The following is a 22,516-nucleotide window of genomic DNA, read 5'->3' as shown; positions in this document are numbered from 1 at the left end:
GCCCTTTTTTTTTTTGTGGTCCAAATTCGGTGGAGATGTCCACATCATCATCTATCCAGGGTAAAAAATTGCAGACCGATCTAGTAGTCAGATGTGTTGCTATAGAGGTGGCAAATATTTTGAAAGTCTAATAAGTTAACTCAGCTCAGAGCAATGAGGAGGCATACATGGTGGAGATTGAGACAAGTCACTTAATTTGACAAATGTACTATGAATGTGTCCCAGACCTGGGTAAAAAGGTAAGTGGTGGGAAAAAAAATTGGTTTTAACATCATCACCAAGGACCTCTTTGGTGGGGGACAGTGGCTCAACATACCACTTGTAACATAGAAGATTTATGTATCTATGTAATGCATACTGCAAGAGAAACTCTTTGAAACTTTACCCTTCCGACCAATATTGAAAAATTTGGAAACATCAGGAATCAGAGGATTTTTTGTGTATTCGTATCATCCAATGATATTTATAGCTCCCCCCACCCTCCAAAAAACCAATCTAATTTTATCTATAACCAGAAGGGTTGCATCTTCCGTCTTCTGATAAGTTGGACAATTTGCCTTGATTTTGGAGGCATCAAATAGTTTAGCAGACTAGAACTCAATAGCCTAGGAGCAAATATGGCTAATTTAGAAGACTGGAACTCTATACCCTTCGAGCAATTTTGGCTGAGGAAGGATTTTTTTTTTTTTTTTGTGTCTTCGAGTCAGGAAATAACATCTCCGCAAAGTGGGGGTAAGACTGCATACATTATGACCCTCACCAGACCCCACAATAGCAGGAGCCTTGTGCACAGGAAATGCCCTTTTTTGTATATTTTGGTCCCCCTTGGTCCATTTGTAGCTGTCTGTGTTATTGTAGAGGGTGCAGTGATTGCCTCCCCTATACTTTGATACATTCTCTTGATTATCTCAAAAAAAAAAAAAAAAAAAAAAAAGAAAATCATTGTTTCTCAATTCTCAAAGAAATATGGGGATCACCCCTGAATATATTAATGCATTGATCTAAGGTTTGTACAGAAGAATACAATGAATAGCAAAAAAAAAAAAAGGTAGAGATCATTCTTCTTACATCTAATAACCTCTACACCAACAAATTTAATGAAGGAAATTACAGTTGAGATTGAATTGAGTATATCATCTATAGAAAGTATAATCTGAAGAGAAAAAATGGACATGCTTACTATTTCTCAGTTAAGAAGACTGTTTACAACAAGTGAGCACACAGTCCTCCAAAAAATTGGTGAGCTGAGACGTATAGAGGTTTGGGTCATTTCTGAAATGATCAACATGGGGAGTAGAGACAAAGTTGCAGGCCCTGACCTCATGGCCAGCCCTTCGCTGCTCCTCCATGAAGGATTCCACAGATTCAGCTGGAATAACCCTGTCTGCAGAACTGTAGATATATAACTGTGGACATCTTGGCTGTTCGGAGGATAACAGACCCAGCACATCAGAGAGCCTCCTGTTCATTCAATACAGAGAATTAATTGAGCGAGATGTTAATGAAGGCCTGGAGTTCTCAGTTACAGCAAGATAATTGCACATCATTCAACACTGAGTGTTTGAATTTTTTTTTTTGGGTGAATAATAAATACATTAAAAGAAGGGGAGGGAGAATACAGCCCCAAGGGAAGATTACAAATCCAATAAGAGTAACCAAAGCCCAAAAAGGACTAAATCCAAGGCCCAATGGGATTGAAGACTCAAAAACATGTCACAAACCTGTCCATTACGTCACAAACCTGTCCATTTCATCAGAAAAGCCCCATGGGATGGAGCTTTTAAACAAAGCAAGTAGCCCATCACAAGCAAAGGCAACCAAGTCAAATCCAGTTAGGGTTTGTGGAACCCTAACATATTATCTCTTCTCTTCATCTGCCGGCAAGAGGGCAGCCGCTTTGGAAGGAAGCTGGCCTTGTGGGGGGCCACGGCCAAGCTTGCAGCTGGCCTAGCAGAGGCGCCCCGGCCTTGCAGAATAAAAATTTCACCTTATGCACATCATTCAACACTGAGTGCGTTGGTCGAGTTATAATACATGAGTGAAAAATGTATCAAGGATAAAAATTTTTCCTTTATGCTTATCCATTCCAAACTCCGGACCAAAGAATAGTTACAGTCCTCAACTTCGATATATCCAGATAAGCATAAAGCCACTCGCCACACTTCCAAGAAAAGTCATTAGTTTGCACCAGCAACAAGGATTCAATTTGAAAATATCCTAAGGCTCCAAATGAAGGCAAGTGAAATTAATTTTAAAAAGACAATAAAAAATTTTGTAATCATGATTGTGTAGCTAACTAACAATCTTAGTAAGTAGCTTCTTTGTTTTCCTATTCAAATCCAAGGAATTGGATTAAAAAGTGAGTTACAAGGATCTTTCTAGAAAGTTTGAGTTATTTACACAATTATTGTTGGTAACGACTGAATGAAGTATCCATCTTATTTTTGCTTTAATTTCATTTCCCTCTCTTTCACTTCAAACGATTAGAGTAAAGTAAAAAGTGATCTAAAAAAGGGAAGGGAGGTGGAAAACATAATCAGGAAGGTCGAATTACCTGTTAACTTTAGGAAGATTCAGAACCACCTCAAAGAACTTCTCCAGAACAACTAGCAAAGCTGCTTCGGTTACAGCAGGTTTGGGTTCCTCGCTTTTCGCACTACCTCTGACTTCAACACCAGAATCAGCACTAGCCAATCCTTTTGTTGCAATGCTCTGCTTTTTCAAAAATGCAGCTGAGAAGCCTGAAGCCCAGACCTGAAAAAATAAAATAGGAATATATATCTGCATTAGCATATTTACACAAGTGTTCAAAAGAGAGGAGATAATGCCCCCCTCCCTATATTTGTGAAGAAACTCAGAGAAATCACGGGCTACAAAGTCATATTTTTCAGAGAGACCTATAAATAGAGCCAAGTCAAAATAAAAGTAAAGACTATTTTCCATTTAGCATGGCAAAGAAAATGGCCAAGGGAGCAAAAAAATTAAACATTAGGTGAAATAACCAGAAGGGGAAACCTACAGTCAATAAACTGAATTCCACATGATCTCATCCCTTTGAAAATCAAACTTGAAGGTTAATGAAACCACCCTGTAGAGACAGTGCCTCCAAGGTATTGCTATTCCATGTCCTACAAGGCAAATACTATACAAGGGGCCCCATCCAGAGGTTAATGCATGAATATAATGTAGCCATGGCTCTGAACATACATAACAAATGAAAGAAGCAAAAACCCCATTTCAACAGGCTCGTGATAAAGTTGTTCCACTAATTGTTGTGTATATTCATGCTCACCGACCAAGTTGGTAACAAATTTGATAGACATCTAAAAGCAAAATCCTTTACCTGTGGGTTTGGAGCTGCAACAGGAGCTGAGTCAACAATGCAACCCCTAATATTACCCATTGAAGTAGGATCCTGTTTCTTAAATTTCTCAAGAATAATCCCATAACTGTTACACAAGGTAAATTAAACAGAAACGTTTAGAAGGCAATAATTGAAACACCAGTGAAAGAGAGAGAGAGAGAGAGAGAGAGAGAGAGAGACTCACGTCAACCAACCGGTATTGCTGAAAGTGTGAAAAATGAGATTTTTCCCGTGTTCTTCTTCTAACCAACCAGCCAGATGGTTCACAAGCAACTCTATGTCCTCTTCAGCTTTCCCACCAACCTGATAACTGAGGATCTCAGACATCGGGAAAGTAAAGGTAATGGCATGGAACCCCCTTGATGTATACCAGTCTGCATATCTCTTCAGATGCTTCTGCTTGGCCCCCAACCATCCAAGTAAAACAACAACTGTTCTAGACTTCGTAGATGAACATTCCGAATTACCAGAATCCCCATAAGCATTTGGGTCTGGTAAATGCCATCTGTACAGCATCTCAGAAGGAGAAGAAGGGGAGCAGTGTATAAATTCAGATGACTTTGGGGCTTTGGCCAACTCCGCAGACTGATACGATGTTACAAGAACAGGAGGAGAAGCAACAGAAGTCGAAAGCGAATTGAACCATGAACTGGGAGCGTTTGGAAAGCCAGAATTAGGAACTGGGTATCTAATGTTAGGTACAGGAATCCGAACCCTTGTAGCAAATGACAAGTTTCTAAGATTAGGGACAGAAATTCGAGACACCCATGACCTCGATTCCTCTACAGAACTTAGATGAGAAGAACTCAATGTTTCTGATTCAGATGACTTGGTAGTGGGCAATTTATCAGTGAAATTATTAGCAGAGACAGCAGCAACGGCAACAGCAGCGGCAGCAGTTAGAGGTCTGTGAAGGATTCCAGACATGGAACCCATAGTTGAGAAGATTGGATTGTCTCATAACAATATCAAGCAATCTTCTTATATGGGTAAGCAGCAAAGAAAAATTGCAAAGACGAAGTTAAACAAGAAACCAACCAACAACACAGAAGCTTCCCCAATGTGAATCACCTGCTTGAACCAAATTAAATTTTAAAGCAAAAACAGTTAGAGAGGAGACCAAGAAAAAAAGTCAGCTTTTTCACATGAACTAAACGCGGCTAAGAAAAGGGTCAAAGCCATCATAAAGTTCAACGGCCTCCTACACAGTTGGACTTGGAGGTGGGAATGGGCCACTTTCTAAAAAGAATTCAAAGGGCATTACTGTCTTTTTATAGAATTTTGTCTTACCTCAGTGGTAGGTTCACCGCTAACGATAGGGAAATTGGGCTGCCAAGAATATCTTGACAGCCCTGCCCTTTATCTCAATTTATCCTCTTCTCACTGCAAAACCAAACAATTCAGATAAACAAGCTAGATCGAGAGAAAACTAAAAGGGTACATGAGTCATTTGAGAAAACTAAAAGGGTAAAAAGGTGACAATATATTTGGCAGGCAACCTGTAGGAACAATACAAAATGACTATTTTGCCCATTAACGAATAAGCAGAACGGGAGAATTGAAAGCGAAAACGATAGAAACGCTTAATTCTTTTTCGATTCAAGAAGGAAGAGATGAAAGAAGAAATCCGAAAGAGGAAATTGAGAAAAAACGAAAGAGGGATTTCATCTCAAATCCTTAAACCAAAATCATCGTGAAATCGAAAACCCCCCAAAAGAAAAACTCCTATACCAAATATCCAAAATCACCGAAGGAACACCAAAGAAACCAATAAAAGAAGAAGAAATTATTTCCTGGAAATCGTAGAAAGAAAAAAAAAACCTAGAAGATCAAAGGGAATGAAACCAAGAAGAGGAAAGAAGGAGAATGTATAGGATGAAAATATTAGAAAACTCACCTCGAGAGCAAAGCAGCAATGAATCTCGTCTATAAGGCTAAGATTTGAAACCAGAAAGGTCTTTTATAGAGAGAATGAGAAGATAAGATCGTTCCGCAATTCTGTGTGTCTCGACGTTCAAATCTGGCGTGAGTCGCGTGAGTCGTGTGCGTCCGTGATTTGCAATAATTATTTGAGGAAGAGTTGTTCCTATTTCCAAGTTCCTTCCGTCACCGAGAAGGAAGGAGAAACGGAGAATCCCAATTTTTTAATTTCCTTTTATTCCAAGAAGCATTTATCCATCGTTGGAATCTGTATTCTGTAAAGCTACTAGCTGCTTAAAGTCTTTATTTCTATTCACATGTTCTTGGAGGGAGAGAGTTTTGGTCCATCTAGGTTTGGGGGTGTGGGTTTTGGTTGCGAATATTCATGGTAGAACTTGGAATATCCTTTAGGAATAAAAATAGTTGGGGGGGTGGGGTTGTGCTTAGTGGGAGTTCAATTTTACAAAGTGGGGAATGTGGGAAGTGGGATTCTATCATTCTGACGGACACTGTGGAAATTAACGAAAGAAAATATTAAATCCGGTATTGTACCAATATGTATCGGCATTGGTATCATATCGGCATTGACATTGATGTTGGTGCCGATCTATACTGGTCATATCGATTGTTTTGGATGATTTTGCCTTCGAAGATTTCGATATCATATCAAAATATATTCGTACTATGTTCGAACTAAGGATGTCAAAACAAAACCAAAATCGTTTATCAAAATCGAACTTGATCGTTTACAATAAAATCGTGGAATCATTTGATAAATAGTGTTAAATTGAGACCATTTATTAGTTAAATGATTTAAATAGAATCAAAGTTTAAACTATTGGTAAACCATTTAAGTAAACCGTTAAACCGTTCAAAAGGGAAGTCAGCTCTTTTAAAACCTTTAGTCAAACAAAAAGTTGTAGTCAGAAAGGGAAGTCAGGAAGAGATGTCTTGATAACAGGAAGTCATGTAAGGCGGTGGATTTCTCCTTTGTTCCTCAGTCCTAGTCATTTCCTCAGTGAACCTATGTATTCATCGAACCTTAGACAACTGGTCTCCATGCAGGTGGAGTTGAATGGACAACTCGAGGCTTTTAATAAAGAAAGTGATAGTATCGATTGTGCAATCCACTTAAATTAAAAATGCAAAGGTGCGAAGCCCACCAGAAAGAGGAAGGTTATATATAACCAATCAGCTATATAATCCATGAACGTAGATCATCGTAGTAATACAAAAGTTGGTAAGAGAGAGAAGATAAGGAGCACCCCTTTTTTATGGTTCTTTTTAGCAAATATGTAGTAAGTTTAAGTCATTCAATGTTAAGTTTTATATACATTTTAATAAAAATAGGAAATTTGCAGTACCACCCCCCTAGAAAATGCCACTATTAGAGAAACACCTTATGCATAATTCCAAATTATGCACACACCTCTTACCGTCAATCTCTGTTAAGTGAAGCATTGAAATGACGATTTTACCATTTTGATTAAAACACGTAACCCCATCCTATTTTACACTAATCCCTCAATACCCCTCTCCCCTTTACTATTGGTTTGAGAGGAGCAAAACCTTCTCCCCTTCTCCATCCTACCTCACCCTTCTCCATCCCTACGCACACTTTTTCCATTCTCCGATAATTGCATAATCATCACCATTCTCCATCCCTGTGCAACCACCGCTCTTCTCACAACCAAAGGTCCGCATTTTCAGTTTTTATTGTAAGATCAAACTCTATTTAGAGATCCAATATCCTTCCATGTCTCTACACATACCACCTTCCCCACAAACATATAAACAAATGATGTATATATAGGAGTTCAGTGTTAGGACTCTTATGTGGGCTTAACTGATATTGATTGACCCATTGGGTCCAAGAGAATAAGGACCACTCTAATTAGGAAACTTCTAGCCCTATTCTATTGTAGGAATGGAATAGGGTTTAGGAATTCTATTATATATAGAATACTGACGGTCCCTGCAGCTATTACTTTTCATAATAATATTTGGGAGCACTGCTTTCTCACAAAGCTAGTGTAGAGACAAAGAGAAGATCCCATAGTAAGAGGCTGCAGAAGATCTCAGTAGAAGGACCCATATTGCGTGGTTCTTCATCATAGTTCGTGGTACAAGCGTCAACCTTGATTTAGGGACTTTATTCACGCTCAACGGGTATGTGATTGATTTCTTTCCATTATTCATTCTTGTATTCTATACACTATAGGTAATTCAAATGATTCTAGGATTTAGAATCACTAAAAATTGGTATTAGAGCCTACACTATGGTGTTAGAATCAAGAAATTATATAAGAAAAAAAAAAGATTTGGGTTTCTATTTATGAAAATCATTATTTTACTCTCACTTAAAGATTCTGTATGGGAAAAATTTCTTTATGGAAGTTGTAGAGCACGAGAAGACGATCGCGGTTGTATGTCGCACGTCACCGAAAACCTCTGGACACGCCGGCATGTGCCACCAGAAATCAGATATCGGAGGAGAGAGAAAAAAAAGGCGACGAGTCATCGCCGGGTCAACTCGGAAACCCTACCTAGTTGACCCGGGATGCAGTGGGTCAACTCATGACCAACTCGGTCAAAGGTTGACCGGGTCGTTGACCCAAACTTTGACCCGGAACTAATTTGCCCGAACCGGTTGGATTGGATTGATTTTGATTCAAAAAAAAAAAATAGTAACTTCAAATGGCTCGTACGGGAAAATGGTGAATAATTTTTCACCCTGATTTTTTGCATTGAGTCCAGTTTTTCGTGCTCTTCGTTTTGATATATTATGAGCATAGTTTTGATCAACTTTTATGATCTATTTTGTATAAGTTACAAGTATGGGTGTTTAATGATTCTTTATAATTTTCCTATTAATTGGAAGAAATGAAAGAAAATCAACTTATACATTACTTGCATATCAGAATATGAACTTGTTTATTCTTGGTAATATAGTTCATGCTTTTGTTTATGAATATTTTTTTATTCATGGTTAAACAATCCCACTTTTAGCTGCCGGAATGAATTTGTAGACTATTACAGTAAGATTGGGTGGAATCTACCAAAGTGGTAAAGTTCAACCTTATTGTAATAGAATACAAATCAAAGGTCTTCTTTGTCTGAAAAAACAGAGAATAATGGTTGGTAGCAAGGTTGCTAATGTTCACCCAAAGGTGACATTATCAAAGAAAAGTTAAAGCAAGAAAAAAAAAAAAAAAGGGATTTCTCAACCTAGAAGATGCTGTCCATCCAAAGATGGCGGTACTTTTCGAAAGTTAGAAGAAGTCTCGCAGTAATAGCAGAAACTTGAGTGGACCAGTATGTTTCAGACCCAAAGGTTAGAAATGTAGTTCTGGTTGACACTCATGAAGTAATTGATACTTGAGCATGTAATGTTTAATTTTGCTAATTGTTACATGCTTATTCTTTTACATATATGTCTGTATGTTGAATAGAATATTCTTTATTAAAATATTCAACAGGATGTCTTCTAGTTTTGGTGTACTTGATATTCCTAAGCTTACTGGGGATAATTTCAACAAATGGATGGAAGACTTAGAGGTCTACATGATTCTCAAGGACCTAGATCTGTGTACTAGGACCACCAAACCAGCTGAACCTACTGCAACCAGTACCCAAACTGAGAAAGGGGATTATGACAAGTGGGTCACTGCAAATAGGAAGTCCTTGGCTATTATTAAAAGTGCTTTGCCTGAATCTATCAAGGATAGTGTTGCTAAAAAGGATACTGCTTCTGAGTATTTGACTGCTATAAAAGCTAAGTTTGATAGCTCTAAGAAATCACAGGCTCACGATCTCATGAGCCAATTGACTGGGGTTAGATTTGATGGAGTAGGAAGTGCTAGAGAGCATATACTGGAACTGGTTTCCCTAGGAAACAAGATCAGAGGTACATGTATTAACTTTGATGATGACTTCGTGGTCACCATTGCCTTGAATTCTCTACCTGAGAGCTACAAGACTCTTAAGACTACTTATAATACATTGAAGGATAAATGGGGTCTTGATGAATTGATCACTATGGTAACCCAGGAAGAGGGAACAATTAATAGGACCAAAGTTGAAAGTGCCAATCTTACTCAAGGTAAGACTTCATCATCTATGGGACCTAACGAAGGGATCAAGAAGTTCTTTAAGAAAGAAAAATTCACTCCATTTAAAGGAGAAAAAAACAAGAAGGGAAAGCAAAATTTCAAAGAATCTGGGGTACAAAAAGACATGAGTGGCATAGAGTGTTTTTGGTGCAAGGCCAAAGGACACATGAAGAAGGATTGTTTTAAGAGGAAGACCTACCTTGAGAAAAAGAAGGATGATGGTATGAATCTATCCTTAGTATGTTTTGAATCTTGCTTGATTAATGTACCAATTGATTCATGGTGGTTAGATTCTGCGTCATCTATTCACGTCACTCATTCCTTGCAGGGGTTCCTAAACAGGAGGGTGCCAAGCAAGGATGAAGTGACGGTGTTCGTGGACAATGGAGCTAGAGTTGAAGTGGAAGCCATATGAACTATTAGATTATTTTTTCATTCAGACTCATTTATTGATTTGAAGGATGTTGTTTATGTTCCCTCTATGAGGAGGAATTTGATTTCAGTTTCTAGACTTTGTACAGATGGTTATTCTGTTAATTTTAATCAAGTTGGATTTTGTTTATTACATGATTCTATCTCTATTAGTAGTGGTACTCTTGTTGATGGGCTTCATAGATTGAATTGTAATTCTTCATGTGTTCTGAATGTGGGAGTGAAACGGTCTCTGATTGATGAGAAATCCTCTATGTTGTGGCATAGAAGGTTGGGTCATATTTCAATCAAGAGGATGAAAAGATTGGTAAAGGAAGGGATATTAAAAGATATTGATTTTCAGGACATGGAAACATGTATAGATTGCATTAAGGGAAAGATGATAATCTCCAGGAAAAAGGATGCTACTCGCAGCATTGAAGTATTAGACCTCATTCACACTGACATCTGTGGGCCTTTTACTGTCCCTACACTTACTGGGCACCGTTATTTCATAACTTTTATTGATGATTGGTCAAGATATGGGTATGCCTTCCTTATCAGTGAGAAATCTAGTGCTCTAGATGTTTTCAAGATTTTTAAAGCTGAAGTTGAACTTTTCCACTCTAAGAAGATCAAAGTGGTCAGATCCGACAAGGGTGGAGAATATTATGGGAGAAGTGGTGATTTTGAGCAGTTGCTTGGTCCTTTTGCAAAATTCTTGCAAGAACATGGGATAGCTCCTCAATGTTCCATGCCTGGAACACCTCAGCAGAATGGAGTAGCTGAAAGAAGAAATCGTACTCTGAAAGACATGGTCCGTTCTATGGTGAGCAATACCACCTTACCAGAATCCTTATGGGGAGAGGCACTTAAAACTGCTGTTTACCTTCTCAATAGAGTGCCAAGTAAATCTGTGAATAAGACTCCCTATGAACTCTGGAGTAGCAGAATACCTAGCCTTAGACACTTGCGAGTGTGGGGATGTCAAGCAGAAGCCAAAGTCTTTAACCCTCAAGAAAAAGTTTTTGACTTAAGGACTACAAGTTGCTATTTTGTGGGATACCCAGAGAGGTCTAAAGGGTATAGATTCTATTGTCCTGATCCAGGACACAAAATTATAGAGACCACTCATGCTAGATTTGTTGAATGCAATGAAGAGTCTAGAACTCCTCGTAATTTCTCTTTTGAAGAAGGGGAGTATGACACTCTTGAGATAGCACCTGTTGAGTTGAGAAATTCATTTATTGATCTCAATCCCATCCTGTCTGATGATACAGTCACTCAAAGTCCAATTGAATATGATTTGCAAGTTAGGACAGATATTGCTATTGCAGACCCACTTTCACCTCCTGATACCACTAATATTGGTAGGCTTCCACCTGAACCTATAAGGAGGTCTACTAGAGTGCGCAAGCCTTCTCTGCACTCTAATTATGTTTCTTATTTGAATGAGTGTGAGTTTGACATAGGACAAGAAGAAGACCCTGTTACTTTTCTTCAAGCAGTTAATCATAAGCATTCAGACAAATGGGTAGAAGCAATGAAGGAAGAGCCGTTATCCATTAGCAACAATGGAGTATGGGAATTAGTGCAAATTCCAAATGATTGTAAGGCTATTGCATCTAAGTGGGTTTTTAAAACCAAGGCAGATTCTCAAGGTAGAGTAGAACGCTACAAATCTAGACTCGTGGTAAAGGGTTTTACTCAGTGAGAGGGGATAGATTACAAGGAAACCTTCTCACCTGTCTCATCAAAGGACTCATTCAGAATTATCATGGCCATTGTTGCCCATTTTGACCTAGAGTTACATCAGATGGATGTGAAAACAGCATTTCTGAATGGAGAGCTGTCAGAGAAGGTGTACATGAGACAACCTAAAGGTTTTGAGGAAAATGGTAAAGAGGACTTTGTTTGTATGCTGAAAAGTCTCTTTATGGGTTAAAGCAAGCATCTCGACAATGGTACTTAAAATTTGATCGAGTTGTGACTTCTTTTGATTTTGTAGAGAATCTAATCGATTAGTGCATATATCTGAAACTCAGTGGGAGTAGTTTCATCTTTCTTGTACTCTATGTGGATGACATTCTGTTAGCTAGCAGCAACAAAACCTTATTGATGGAGACCAAGGGTTTTCTTTCAGTGAAGCAAGTTATGTGCTTGGAATCGAGATTAGTCGTGATAGGCCGCGGGGGTTACTTGGGCTATCACAATAGGCATATCTTGATAAAGTTTTAAAGAGGTTTAACATGTCTAAATGTTCTGGTGGTGAAGCACCCATCAGTAAATGAGACAAGTTGAACAAGCAACAATGTCCAAAGAATGATATTGAGACGAGCTCAATGAATGACAAGCTTTATGCCTCTGCCGTTGGAAGTTTGATGTATGCACAAGTTTGTACTCGCCTTGACATTGCCTTTGCAATTAGTGTACTTGGCAGGTTTCAATCTGATGCTGGTTTGGCTCATTGGACTGCAGCCAAGAAGGTCATGCGCTATTTACAGCGGACAAAGGACTTCAAGCTAGTGTTCAGTAAATCAGAAAAATTTGAAGTTGTGGGGTATTCTGACTCGGACTTCAGTGGGTGTACTGATGATAGAAAGTCTACCTTTGGATACATTTTTATAATGGGAGGAGGAGCTATTTCTTGGAAGAGTGCCAAACAAACTATTTTAGCTTCATCCACTATGCAAGCTGAGTTTGTGGCACTTTATGAAGCTACCAAGCAGGCAGTGTGGCTGAGGAATTTTATATCTGAACTGAAAGTTGTAGATTCCATCTCTAAGCCTTTGCATTTGTGGTGTGACAATATTTCTGTTGTTTTCTTTGCAAAGAATAACAAGAGATCTAGCAGCTCCAAACACATTGAGATTAAATATCTTGTGGTTCGCGAGAAGATCAACACTGGGGAGATCGCTGTTGAGCATATTATTACTAAAGAGATGGTTGCTGATCCTCTGACCAAAGCTCTTCCAGTGGGAATTTTTAAGACTCATGTTTCTAACATGGGTGTGATGGAATCTTTTGATATGCTTGTTTAGTGGGAGTTTACTTATCCATAGTGGTATTGTAATAAGCATTATTTTGTTAGATCATACATTATGAGCACAATCTATATTGAGGATGTTTACTTTCCAGTATAGTGTTCATTTATATTTTCTCTCATCGTATTGTTGTATGATTATTGTGGTTTACTTTGACATGTCACAGTTAATGGCGGTATTTAGCCAAGTTTCGTGATTTATGGCAGTATTTAGCCTAAATCCATGGAGATGGTTGTTAACCATAGGCTGTATGCCAAAGTGAGATATTAATACAAGAAAATGGTGGTTTGCCTAAGTATTGATTAATATCAAAGTTCTCTACCTGTGAGGCTTTCAAGGTAGGCTGATCTTTAGATCAGGAACGGACCTATAAGGAAGGATATATCTTATGTGATCACAGTTATGATATAATTCCTTATATCTATGTTTCTAGGCGATTTGAATTGATAATTTTCTGTTGTCTGTAACATTAGATAGTTATATGCCGTATATTGAGGTGTATTTTCTACTATTGTTCAACAATGGAGATTATTGATTGGATCAAAGTTTGTTTTGAGTGGTATTTAATCTTGGGATTATTTGGCTAGATGTCAATTGGAAGACATCAGTATCAGTGTAGCCCAAGTGGGAGATTGTTAGGACTCTTATGTGGGCTTAACTGATATTGATTGACCCATTGGGCCCAAGAGAATAAGGACCACTCTAATTAGGAAACTTCTAGCCCTATTCTATTGTGGGAATGGAATAGGGTTTAGGAATTCTATTATATATAGAATACTGACGGTCCCTGCAGCTATTACTTTTCATAATAATATTTTGGGAGCACTGCTTTCTCACAAAGCTAGTGTAGAGACAGAGAGAAGATCCCATAGTAAGAGGCTGCAGAAGATCTCAGTAGAAGGACCCATATTGCGTGGTTCTTCATCATAATTCGTGGTACAAGCGTCAACCTTGATTTAGGGACTTTATTCACGCTCAACGGGTATGTGATTGATTTCTTTCCATTATTCATTCTTGTATTCTATACACTATAGGTAATTCAAATGATTCTAGGATTTAGAATCACTAACATTCAGTTCCTTTGCATGTACCAAACACTCTCTCTCTCTCTCAGTCAATGGTTGCTCCTTAATATCAATCCTCTCTCAACTGTAAACTGAGAATCATTTAGGCAAAAAACACCGAATCCATATCAATTGGGAAGCTTTTTGTTAGATGTCATCTCTGTTGCGCAAGAAGCAATGAGAATATTTGGCTAAACAGTAAGGAGATCCCATCGATAAGCAAACCCCTATTGGAATGAGTCCATCTTGTTGGAGTGTTCAGAAACCAAAGACTGCATATATAGAGGAACTGAAGCAACAAAGTGTGGTGTTCGAGCTTAGGTGGAGAAATAAAACAGTGATTCTCTGGAGAATTGAAAGGTCTAAGCTCTTGGATAAAGCAGAGATACAGTGGAAAGACGTGTTGGAATCATCCAAGTTAGCAATTGAGAGATGGGTTCTGCGGAAGTCACGAGGAGCCATGTTCTTGAAAGTCTCAAGCCACCTGCGCTACAACGAGTCTGGGGATGAAGGAGTTCAGGGAGGGTATTAGGCACTTCACGTTTTTAGAAGGGTATTTTGAATTTAGAAAAAATATACTCCGTAATAGAGACTGATGGTAAGGGGTGTGAACATACTTTGGAATTTTTCTGGAGGTGTCTCTCTAATGGTGGCATTCTCTAGGGGTGATGCTGTAAATTTTCCTAAAAAAAATAAAGTTTACATTAAACAACTATTAAAAAGACATATAACAATAAACAATTCAATTCAATGTCAAAATTTACATCCACTTCACTAAAAATTTTTAAGATAAAGAAGCCATTTGGAATAAAAATTAGAAACTTATAATAAAATCGTTTAAATCTGATTTCGGTCTAAATATATGAAATTGTTGCTTAGATGTGTCAATTTTGGTTTGACCTAAAAAATCTTGTGTTGAATCAAATCGAATCATTTAACTCCCTTAGTCTGCACCGTACCATTCATCAATCTGATATTGACCATATTAATAACAGTGTCGGCCACTACCAATTCAGTGTATCCAAAAATGATACCTAAAACCCTATTAATGATGGGTTAGAAATATTTCCGCCTAGAAGGTATTGGAGCAACATTGACGATGTTCTATAATTACAATCAATATTTATCAAAAGATAGTTCTTTAGTTCAATGGTGGATAGACTTGCATCACCCTATCAATGATGGAGTCCGAGTGCATCACGTGCTCGATAGTCATTCAGGAGGTCTTTTGGCTGAGAAGGTTTCTACAGTGCCTGAGCATTACCGCTACTTCAGGAGATTCAATGCTAGTACACTATGATAATACAACAACTTTGGCATTTACTAAGGACTCCAAGTTCAATGGGAAATCCAGGCACGTAAAAATTAGATATCACTACATACGAAACATGATTGCATAAGGGAAAGTTATCTTGAAGTATACCTCCACAAATAGCATGGTGCTTGATCATTGACTAAATATATTATTCGAGACGTTTTCCTTACTCATGTTAGGAATCTGAGACTTAGAAGTGAATGATTTTTATTTTGAGTTTTGAAATTTCTTTAGACATTGAATTGACCCAATAGACAGGTGATTCATCTTGGCACTTGGAAACAAAGAGCAAGATGAGTCAAATTCACCTTAACGCTTACAGATAGTGAGCGAGATAAATAAACAACTTTTAATCTAAATGATGTATTAGTTAGAGCTAATATGAAACATTTCTATGGTCAAACACAGAGATCCTATGTCTCAGTGTAGTATACATATAGTCGAGTATGAGAATTCAGGAAGGCGTTGTGGGGGCGACTGGGCTGATTGACTTAGGTTAGGTGCTTGATAGTACGACTGAACCCAGACTCTTATGGTGCTCTTTTATTTTATGAGTGACATTAGTAGGAGTTGCATTATAGCATACATTTCATATTGTATATGCTTTGTTACGACCGTTTGTGAGAATGATTGAATGGATCCCTTCTTCATCATTGTATGAGCCATTTGGATCAAACTAAATTGATCCTATGGATACCCTCTACTTGAGACTATGTCTTGAAGAGAATGCCCAATGACACTACTTTGACGTGCTCCTTAGAATCATTAATAACGCAGTATAACGAGACATGATTGGAAAAATGATTGAGAATAGTCGGATTGACATGTGGGCTCAAGGAAAATTATTTGAAATTACACCCTTATTTTGTGGCGAATTGTCCAGGCGGCTTATTGTATTTATGTTTCAACGTAATCATGATCATATTACATGTTTTGAGGTCAACACTGCTCATAATAAGGGATCAAGAGTATTAGATTTGGTGTGGTTGGATTGTTTAGAATATCCCAGATTATTTATGAATGATGTGCTATATTGGTTAAATGGAAGCTTGATATAGCATTCATATTTTTCGTACTATCTCGTTAGGTCGCATGATCTATTTTTTGTACAATGAGACACCTATGGTAGAGAGAATTTTAGAATGGACATTGAGTATGTTTGCCTTGCGTGGGTGAGTGCAAAATGTTAATCGAACTAAGTCGGACTGGGTCTTGACCTAATTCGTTTGTAGGTCGTCCACTTGGGGTAATCATAGACCCACTAAATATTAGGAACCCTAGCTGATCAAATCTATATAAATTAGAGGTTTGACCAAAACAAAGCAAGATTTTGGACCTAATCTCAAGAGCTCTCTCCTCACTAATTAAGAGTGTGCCTCTCCAAGGATTTCTATTCCAATCCTAATAGACACATAGTACAACTCGATCTATTCCACTGTGTGAAAAATTACATCGAGGTAATCCTAGATACAGGTATTTTTTTCCAACTTACATAAATAAAAAAAGAACTCGCTATATCAAAACCTAATTTGGTATAAAACCCTTACTATCGGAGGAGAGAGAGATGATTAGGGGGAGCTACACTCCCGGATAGAGAACTCAATCTCATATTATTACTGTTGCCTTTTTTTTTTTTTTTTTTTGAATTCCAATTTTTTCATTTGGTTGAGGCTAAACTGAGCTATATAATTGTAATCTCGCTTTCTTTCTCAAATTCATCACACATCCTCTCTTCCTCACGTGTTACATATACCCAAGATGGAGGAGAAAATACCTGTGAAAACAATTAAATTATTACCAAAAAAACGAAACAAAGGGTAAGTGTGGTTTTTTATTGGTAACGAAAAGATAAGGTTTGTTGGAAGAAAGTTCGAGGAAGCCTTATGCCAATTTCATTTTGTAGTTTTAAATTAGAAAAAAAAAGACTAATAATAATAATAATTAGAGTTCATTAATTAGCTTTATTTTCCTTCTTCAACGGTGATGAAAGCTTTCTCCATTTAAAGTAATGCCAAAAAAATAGAAGAATCACAGGATAAAATATATAGAAGCGAAGTTGCCCAGAAGCTTTATGCCAATTTTATTTTATTTTTTTATTAGTAAAGCTTCATGCTTATTTTACTTTTGTGGTTTAATCTTCTTTTATTTTCTCAACAGTCCCAAGCATGGTTCTAAGTACCGGTATTCATTCGTATCGGGTGATTCATATCGGTTTAGTAAATCTTCAATCATAATACTTGATCAATATAGTATTGATTGAATAGTACAAATCAGGGATTATAAAGTCAAAAAATTATTTTCAAAGGAAAAATTGGGGTGTATTTCTATCTAATGGGTGATCCGATATTGATCCATTATGATAGCAAAATTTTTTGTAGATAATCAATATCCATTCCGACACCATGCTCTAAAACCAACGAACAAATCAAGTTCTAGAGCCATTCTTGTGCGGGACTGATCTATTCACAAAGACTCCACTCAAGAAAAAGTTAGGTGGTGGATTCCACGTATGTGGATCAGATTATACAAGAACCTGATCCACACTCCTAAAAACATGGTCTTAAGTTTGGATTTTTTCCCAAAAAAAAAATTATGAAAAAACTGTTGACCAACCAATGGAAGCACTAATAAAAGCATCAATCGTGATAAAATTTAATGGGCCAATAAAAGCATTATTAGAAACATCAAACTTGGAAAAAAAGAACCTAAAAGAGACAGGCGACCAACCAATGAAAGCATTGGTAAAAGCATCAACAATGGTTAAATTTAATAGACGAATAAAAACATTATAAATATCAATAATGGGATGAAGTTTATTCTCTCAGAAGGGGTGGACAGTCATTTGCCTTTTTGGAAGTTGGAACCTTCCGAAAATTTTCAGTTTATTTGTTCAAAGGTCGACATGAATTGCAGGTTTTCATTTCTCTTGCTTCTGTTCTTCCGAGCCAACTGCTGAGAAATCAGATCGAGTTTCTACTCGTAGTTCTCATATCATCTTGGAAGGAAGCAAGGGAGAAAAGATGAATACTGCTTTTCGGCTTGGAGGAGGTATTCTTATCCTTCTTATTCTAAAGAAACTCTTCGACAAAAGAACTACCGATGCTTCTGCAGGGGGAAACAAGGACGCAGCATCATCATCTGCCAGTGCCACACAAGAGTGCGATTCCTCTTCTTCTGGGCGGGATTACGAGGTGTTCTTGAGCTTCCGAGGTGAGGACACCCGCACTAACTTCACCGACCACCTCTACAACGCCCTTCTCGAGAAAGGAATCCATACTTTCAGGGATAACGAAGAACTACGAATCGGAGAAAAGATCGATCAAGGGCTTTGCTCTGCGATCCACAAGTCCAAAATCGCGATTATCATCTTCTCAAAAGGATATGCTTTCAGCAAATGGTGCCTCTTTGAACTTGCCGAGATTGTGGAGTCCATGGAAAGCCAATTAAAAGTGATGCCCGTTTTCTACCATGTAGATCCATCGGATGTCCGAAACCAGACTGGTTGCTATCAGAATGCTTTTCGAGAGCACGAGAAGAATTTCGACCTGGAGACTGTAGAGAAGTGGAAGAAGGCTTTGAAAGAGGTTGGTGGATTGAAAGGATGGGATACGGAGAATACTGCTGATGGGTAAGTCCTCAACACTTCTCTTACCTTAATTGTTCGGATTCAGATCCTCCCAGCTACTAGGAGTTACAGTGGCTGGAGAGGATCTGAGTCCCCAGTGTTCTTAAACTCGAGCCCAGATCTTCTCCAGCAGGCTGTACCTCAAGACTCCGTCTCCAACACCATCCCCACCTACAGCCGGTTGGAGAGATCCAAATTCTAAAAACTCGTGGGGGGGACTGGGCATGGTTTCAAGAATTGGGAATCAAATCGATGAATGGATTAATTTGGCTCTGAATCACTTTCTGATTCCTACCGATTCTGATTCATGTTCTTCGTATTTCCAACTTGGATAGGACCTATTCCAGAGCCGATTGCCGATTCAAGAGCTGATTCCATTTTCAGTACAAAATTACTTAGAACCGGATGAATCGGATCGATTCAAGCTGATTCTGATCCAATTTGAATCAGCCATCCCCAGTTCTGATTTTTTTTTTTATAATACCATGGCAGTGGGTCAATCTCCATTCATTCCGATTGAAATCAGTCGGATCAAAGAAAAAGGGAATTGGGCAAAAAAAAAAAAATGTTTTGAGTATTTGTATTAAGAAACTGACTTGAGTTTTTCAAGGAGATTACACCAAAAAGTTGGATTTTCTACTTTTTATTCGGAGTTTTTTTCTTCTCAAAATTGGGTGGAAGCATGGATTTAGTTCTCTGGAACCGGTCCATATTAGAGAGGATTGGGTGGGTAACAATCACTTTTATCCCTTGTTTTTTCAGAAAAAGTATGTTTTTTTTTTTTTTTTTTTTTTTTATATTTTACCCCTGAAATGACATGGGTAATTGATCTGGGTCGGTCTCAGCCGATACTGATGCTTCAGAGTTGAAGCCATGGATGGAAGTCTAAAAGGGTACTTAGCTGATTGTGATTCGACTCGGTCAATTCTACTAATTTTGTATCTTTACTAGTAGATCCAGTGCACAGCAGTGGCCAATTTGCTCCAGAGTTCAGATCCCTACATCGGTGGTCTCAACTAATGGTGTCAAAAAAGCCCGTCCAGCCCAAACCCATTTGAGCCTGCCCTGAGATTGGATAGGGCCTGGGCTGAACTATTCAACCCATAAAGTGGGCTTGGGCTGGAATTTTGAAGCCAGAACTGGGTTTAGGCTAAGGCATTGGGCTAATTCCGACTTGACGAAACCCAACCTGACATACATTATGTCTTTCTTAGTGTATGTATATAAGATGATTAGTCCTTCTTCTTCTTCTTCTTTTTTTTTTTTTGGTGCATATAAGGACAAATGGTGTATACAAGGGTCAATCGGGGTTAGGTTGGATTGTGTAGCATGACAAGATTGAGCCTGAGCGGAGTTGAGCCTCGGCTGAGTTAAGAGGGTTGACTGATGTTTTAATAAACCCGGCCTAACCTAGTCCATTGATACCCCTAGTCTCAACCATTGTATGAGAAATCATAATATGTTCAGTATTCTTTAGATTTCACACACGCAATTCAGTCCGTTTCTCTGGTTACTTTTTTTTTTTTGGGTAGAGTTTTCCACTCCTAATGTGATCAGAAACGGACCAGTAAACTAATCGGCTCTAAACCTAAGATCCAGGATCACTAACTAGTGGATCCGCGATTCTGATTCCTAATCGGTTTCAAACAATTCAAAACTAAAAAAAAAATTCATACCTTTGAGAACCACCCTATTCGGTTCATCTTTTTCTTTTTTTTTTTTTAATTATTTAATATATATGTGTGGGGTGTCGTGGTTTTGTTGGTCACAGCATCAATTTTATTTCTCAAGTCACGGTACTGGTCCTCTAAAACTACCAAACACCTTTTGTTTATATCTGATCTCAATTCTCAACACATGCTACATGTATTCAATAATATTTAATAAGACATTATTTTATTTATTTTTTGTAAAATAAGACATTAACTTCAATGACGGAAGTAGTTCATCTTATCTCTAGTTTTATATTTCAATTAATTAGTAGGAAGCCTAACACCCTAATAAATTAAGATTATTTTTAAGGCATATTCTTAAGTTAGCTAATTGTGTTTCCAAATGGAACTTTAAATTAACAATCGAATCTTCAGTAAAATAGTATATTAGACGAGAGGTACCTTTCAAAATTAAAAGCCTAAAAAGATAAAGGTCTTGACCTTAGCTTTCAAATGTTGTCAAGGGGTGGTTTTTGCATCTGGAAATTTTTTTTTTTTTATCATTTTTAGGGAAGGCGGTGTTGTCTTGTTGTTGTCGACTAATTTTTTTGCTTTTTGCCCCCTTGAACACTTTGATTCATGTAGGCGTTATGAGTCTTGTGACAAATATGGCTATCATGACCTTAAGTGTGAATAATTATATAATATGGGAAGCAGTTCTTTGTTTGGGAGCATAGTCTCTACCAACACTCTTCTCTCTCTCTCTCTCTCTCTCTCTCTCTCAAAACAAGGTTTAGGGATGCCTTTCACATGTAAAAGAGGGAGAGGCACATGGGAGAATTGGCGTAGGCCACGCTCCTATATAAAGTTCTTTTTTCTCATATAAAATATATGGTTAGGATGTGGATTTTTTCCAATTCTAGCAATTCCGATTCCAAAGGTTCCTAGGTGGTCTATCAGTTATTGAACCGTTAAGAGACCAATAACTTAATTGATAGATCTAGAACTGGACCAATAAGCTATTGGGTGGAATGGTTCCAATTACTAACACGAAGAGAAGGGAATGAGCTTCACTGCTTCTCCTCCACGCTTCTTTTTTTCCATGCCCACAAGTTGGTTTTGGTCGGATCCCAGTTTTGATCCAAAATTGACACCCTTAGGTGCAAGTGGGATGGGCCAGATAAATTTTGAACAAAATTCAGCCCAAAAACAATCCGACCAGGTTCATTTTGGTTCAAAGTTGACCTTATATTAGGCCTAGGGTAGCTGTGCCATCTGAGAAGATGAGCTTCGATATTAGGAGTCCACTGGAATGAAGGAATCAAAGAAGCACTCTGAGTGGGCGAGAATTTCTCCCGACATTTATCTCTTTCTAAAAAAATGGGGAAAATCAATTTAAAACCCTATTATTTATGTATGCTTTGAATAGGGAGTAAGGGCGCAAATGATTTTATTAGTGGGTCCGCAACACCCCCACAACATCTGCATCTAATTCTACATGAGTAGTTGTTATTGTTCAATGGATGGTGGGTTGAGGACTTCAGGTGGTTGCATTGAGATAGTGTCAGCCTAGCATGTCCCTTCCTTTGATTGCTAGGCTATAGCTAGTTTTTTTGGACTTCAATGGCATGCAAGGTTTTTCCACCAAAAAAAAAAAACCAATCAGGGGGATGTTCCTCCTTCAACTATGTTTCCTTCGTAAGTGATCATTGGATTTTTGAAATGTCACTTCTATGATCCTAAAATTTTAAGGTTTAAAAAATAAAATGGTTCTGTTTATGTTTTTGGATGCCACATAAGTCCATATAGCAAATGTGAAGCGTTATGCTTAGGGTCATTTCCAATTGCATAAGCCCATGCCCCACTTTAACCCATTGTTCAATATCCCGGAAGCAGGCTGTACTAGATCTTCATGATCTTCATTTTTATGTTTTAGGATAGCTCTTCAACGAGCAAGTGAGGAAATATATATCTCTCTTTTTTTTTTTTTAATTCATTATCCATCTCAT

The 22,516-nt window shown here is 37.9% G+C and overlaps 2 protein-coding genes across 2 annotated transcripts; one reads left to right on the top strand and one right to left on the bottom strand.

Annotated features, from left to right (window-relative positions):
- Positions 1-953: 953 nt before the first annotated feature.
- On the bottom strand, positions 954-5,598 carry LOC122078431 (transmembrane protein 53-like). The gene is made up of 6 exons (XM_042644400.1): positions 5,262-5,598; positions 4,655-4,747; positions 3,549-4,435; positions 3,344-3,449; positions 2,555-2,754; positions 954-1,461 (listed from the first exon to the last, which is right to left on the bottom strand). Exons 3-6 carry the CDS (start codon positions 4,298-4,300, stop codon positions 1,191-1,193), a joined length of 1,329 nt encoding a protein of 442 aa, XP_042500334.1. The 5' UTR covers positions 4,301-4,435; positions 4,655-4,747; positions 5,262-5,598; the 3' UTR covers positions 954-1,190.
- Positions 5,599-18,071: 12,473 nt separating this feature from the next.
- LOC122080170 (disease resistance protein L6-like) lies at positions 18,072-19,494 on the top strand. Its single transcript, XM_042647075.1, has 2 exons — positions 18,072-18,858; positions 19,191-19,494. Exons 1-2 carry the CDS (start codon positions 18,251-18,253, stop codon positions 19,225-19,227), a joined length of 645 nt encoding a protein of 214 aa, XP_042503009.1. The 5' UTR covers positions 18,072-18,250; the 3' UTR covers positions 19,228-19,494.
- Positions 19,495-22,516: the final 3,022 nt, after the last annotated feature.

This window comes from Macadamia integrifolia, chromosome 5 (genome assembly GCF_013358625.1).
Source record: "Macadamia integrifolia cultivar HAES 741 chromosome 5, SCU_Mint_v3, whole genome shotgun sequence".
Taxonomy (NCBI): Eukaryota; Viridiplantae; Streptophyta; class Magnoliopsida; order Proteales; family Proteaceae; genus Macadamia; species Macadamia integrifolia.
This window is presented reverse-complemented; position numbering and strand designations above follow the sequence as displayed.

Excerpts from the sequence above, each read along its gene's own strand:
- LOC122078431 (XM_042644400.1), bottom strand. The coding sequence starts at position 4,300 with ATGGGTTCCATGTCTGGAATCCTTCACAGACCTCTAACTGCTGCCGCT. Across the intron at positions 3,450-3,548 it reads AGCAATACCGGTTGGTTGAC|TTATGGGATTATTCTTGAGA; the intron begins GTGAGTCTCTCT and ends CTTGTGTAACAG. Across the intron at positions 1,462-2,554 it reads AATCTTCCTAAAGTTAACAG|GAGGCTCTCTGATGTGCTGG; the intron begins GTAATTCGACCT and ends TTGAATGAACAG.
- LOC122080170 (XM_042647075.1), top strand. The coding sequence starts at position 18,251 with ATGAATACTGCTTTTCGGCTTGGAGGAGGTATTCTTATCCTTCTTATT. Across the intron at positions 18,859-19,190 it reads ACGGAGAATACTGCTGATGG|GACCTATTCCAGAGCCGATT; the intron begins GTAAGTCCTCAA and ends CAACTTGGATAG.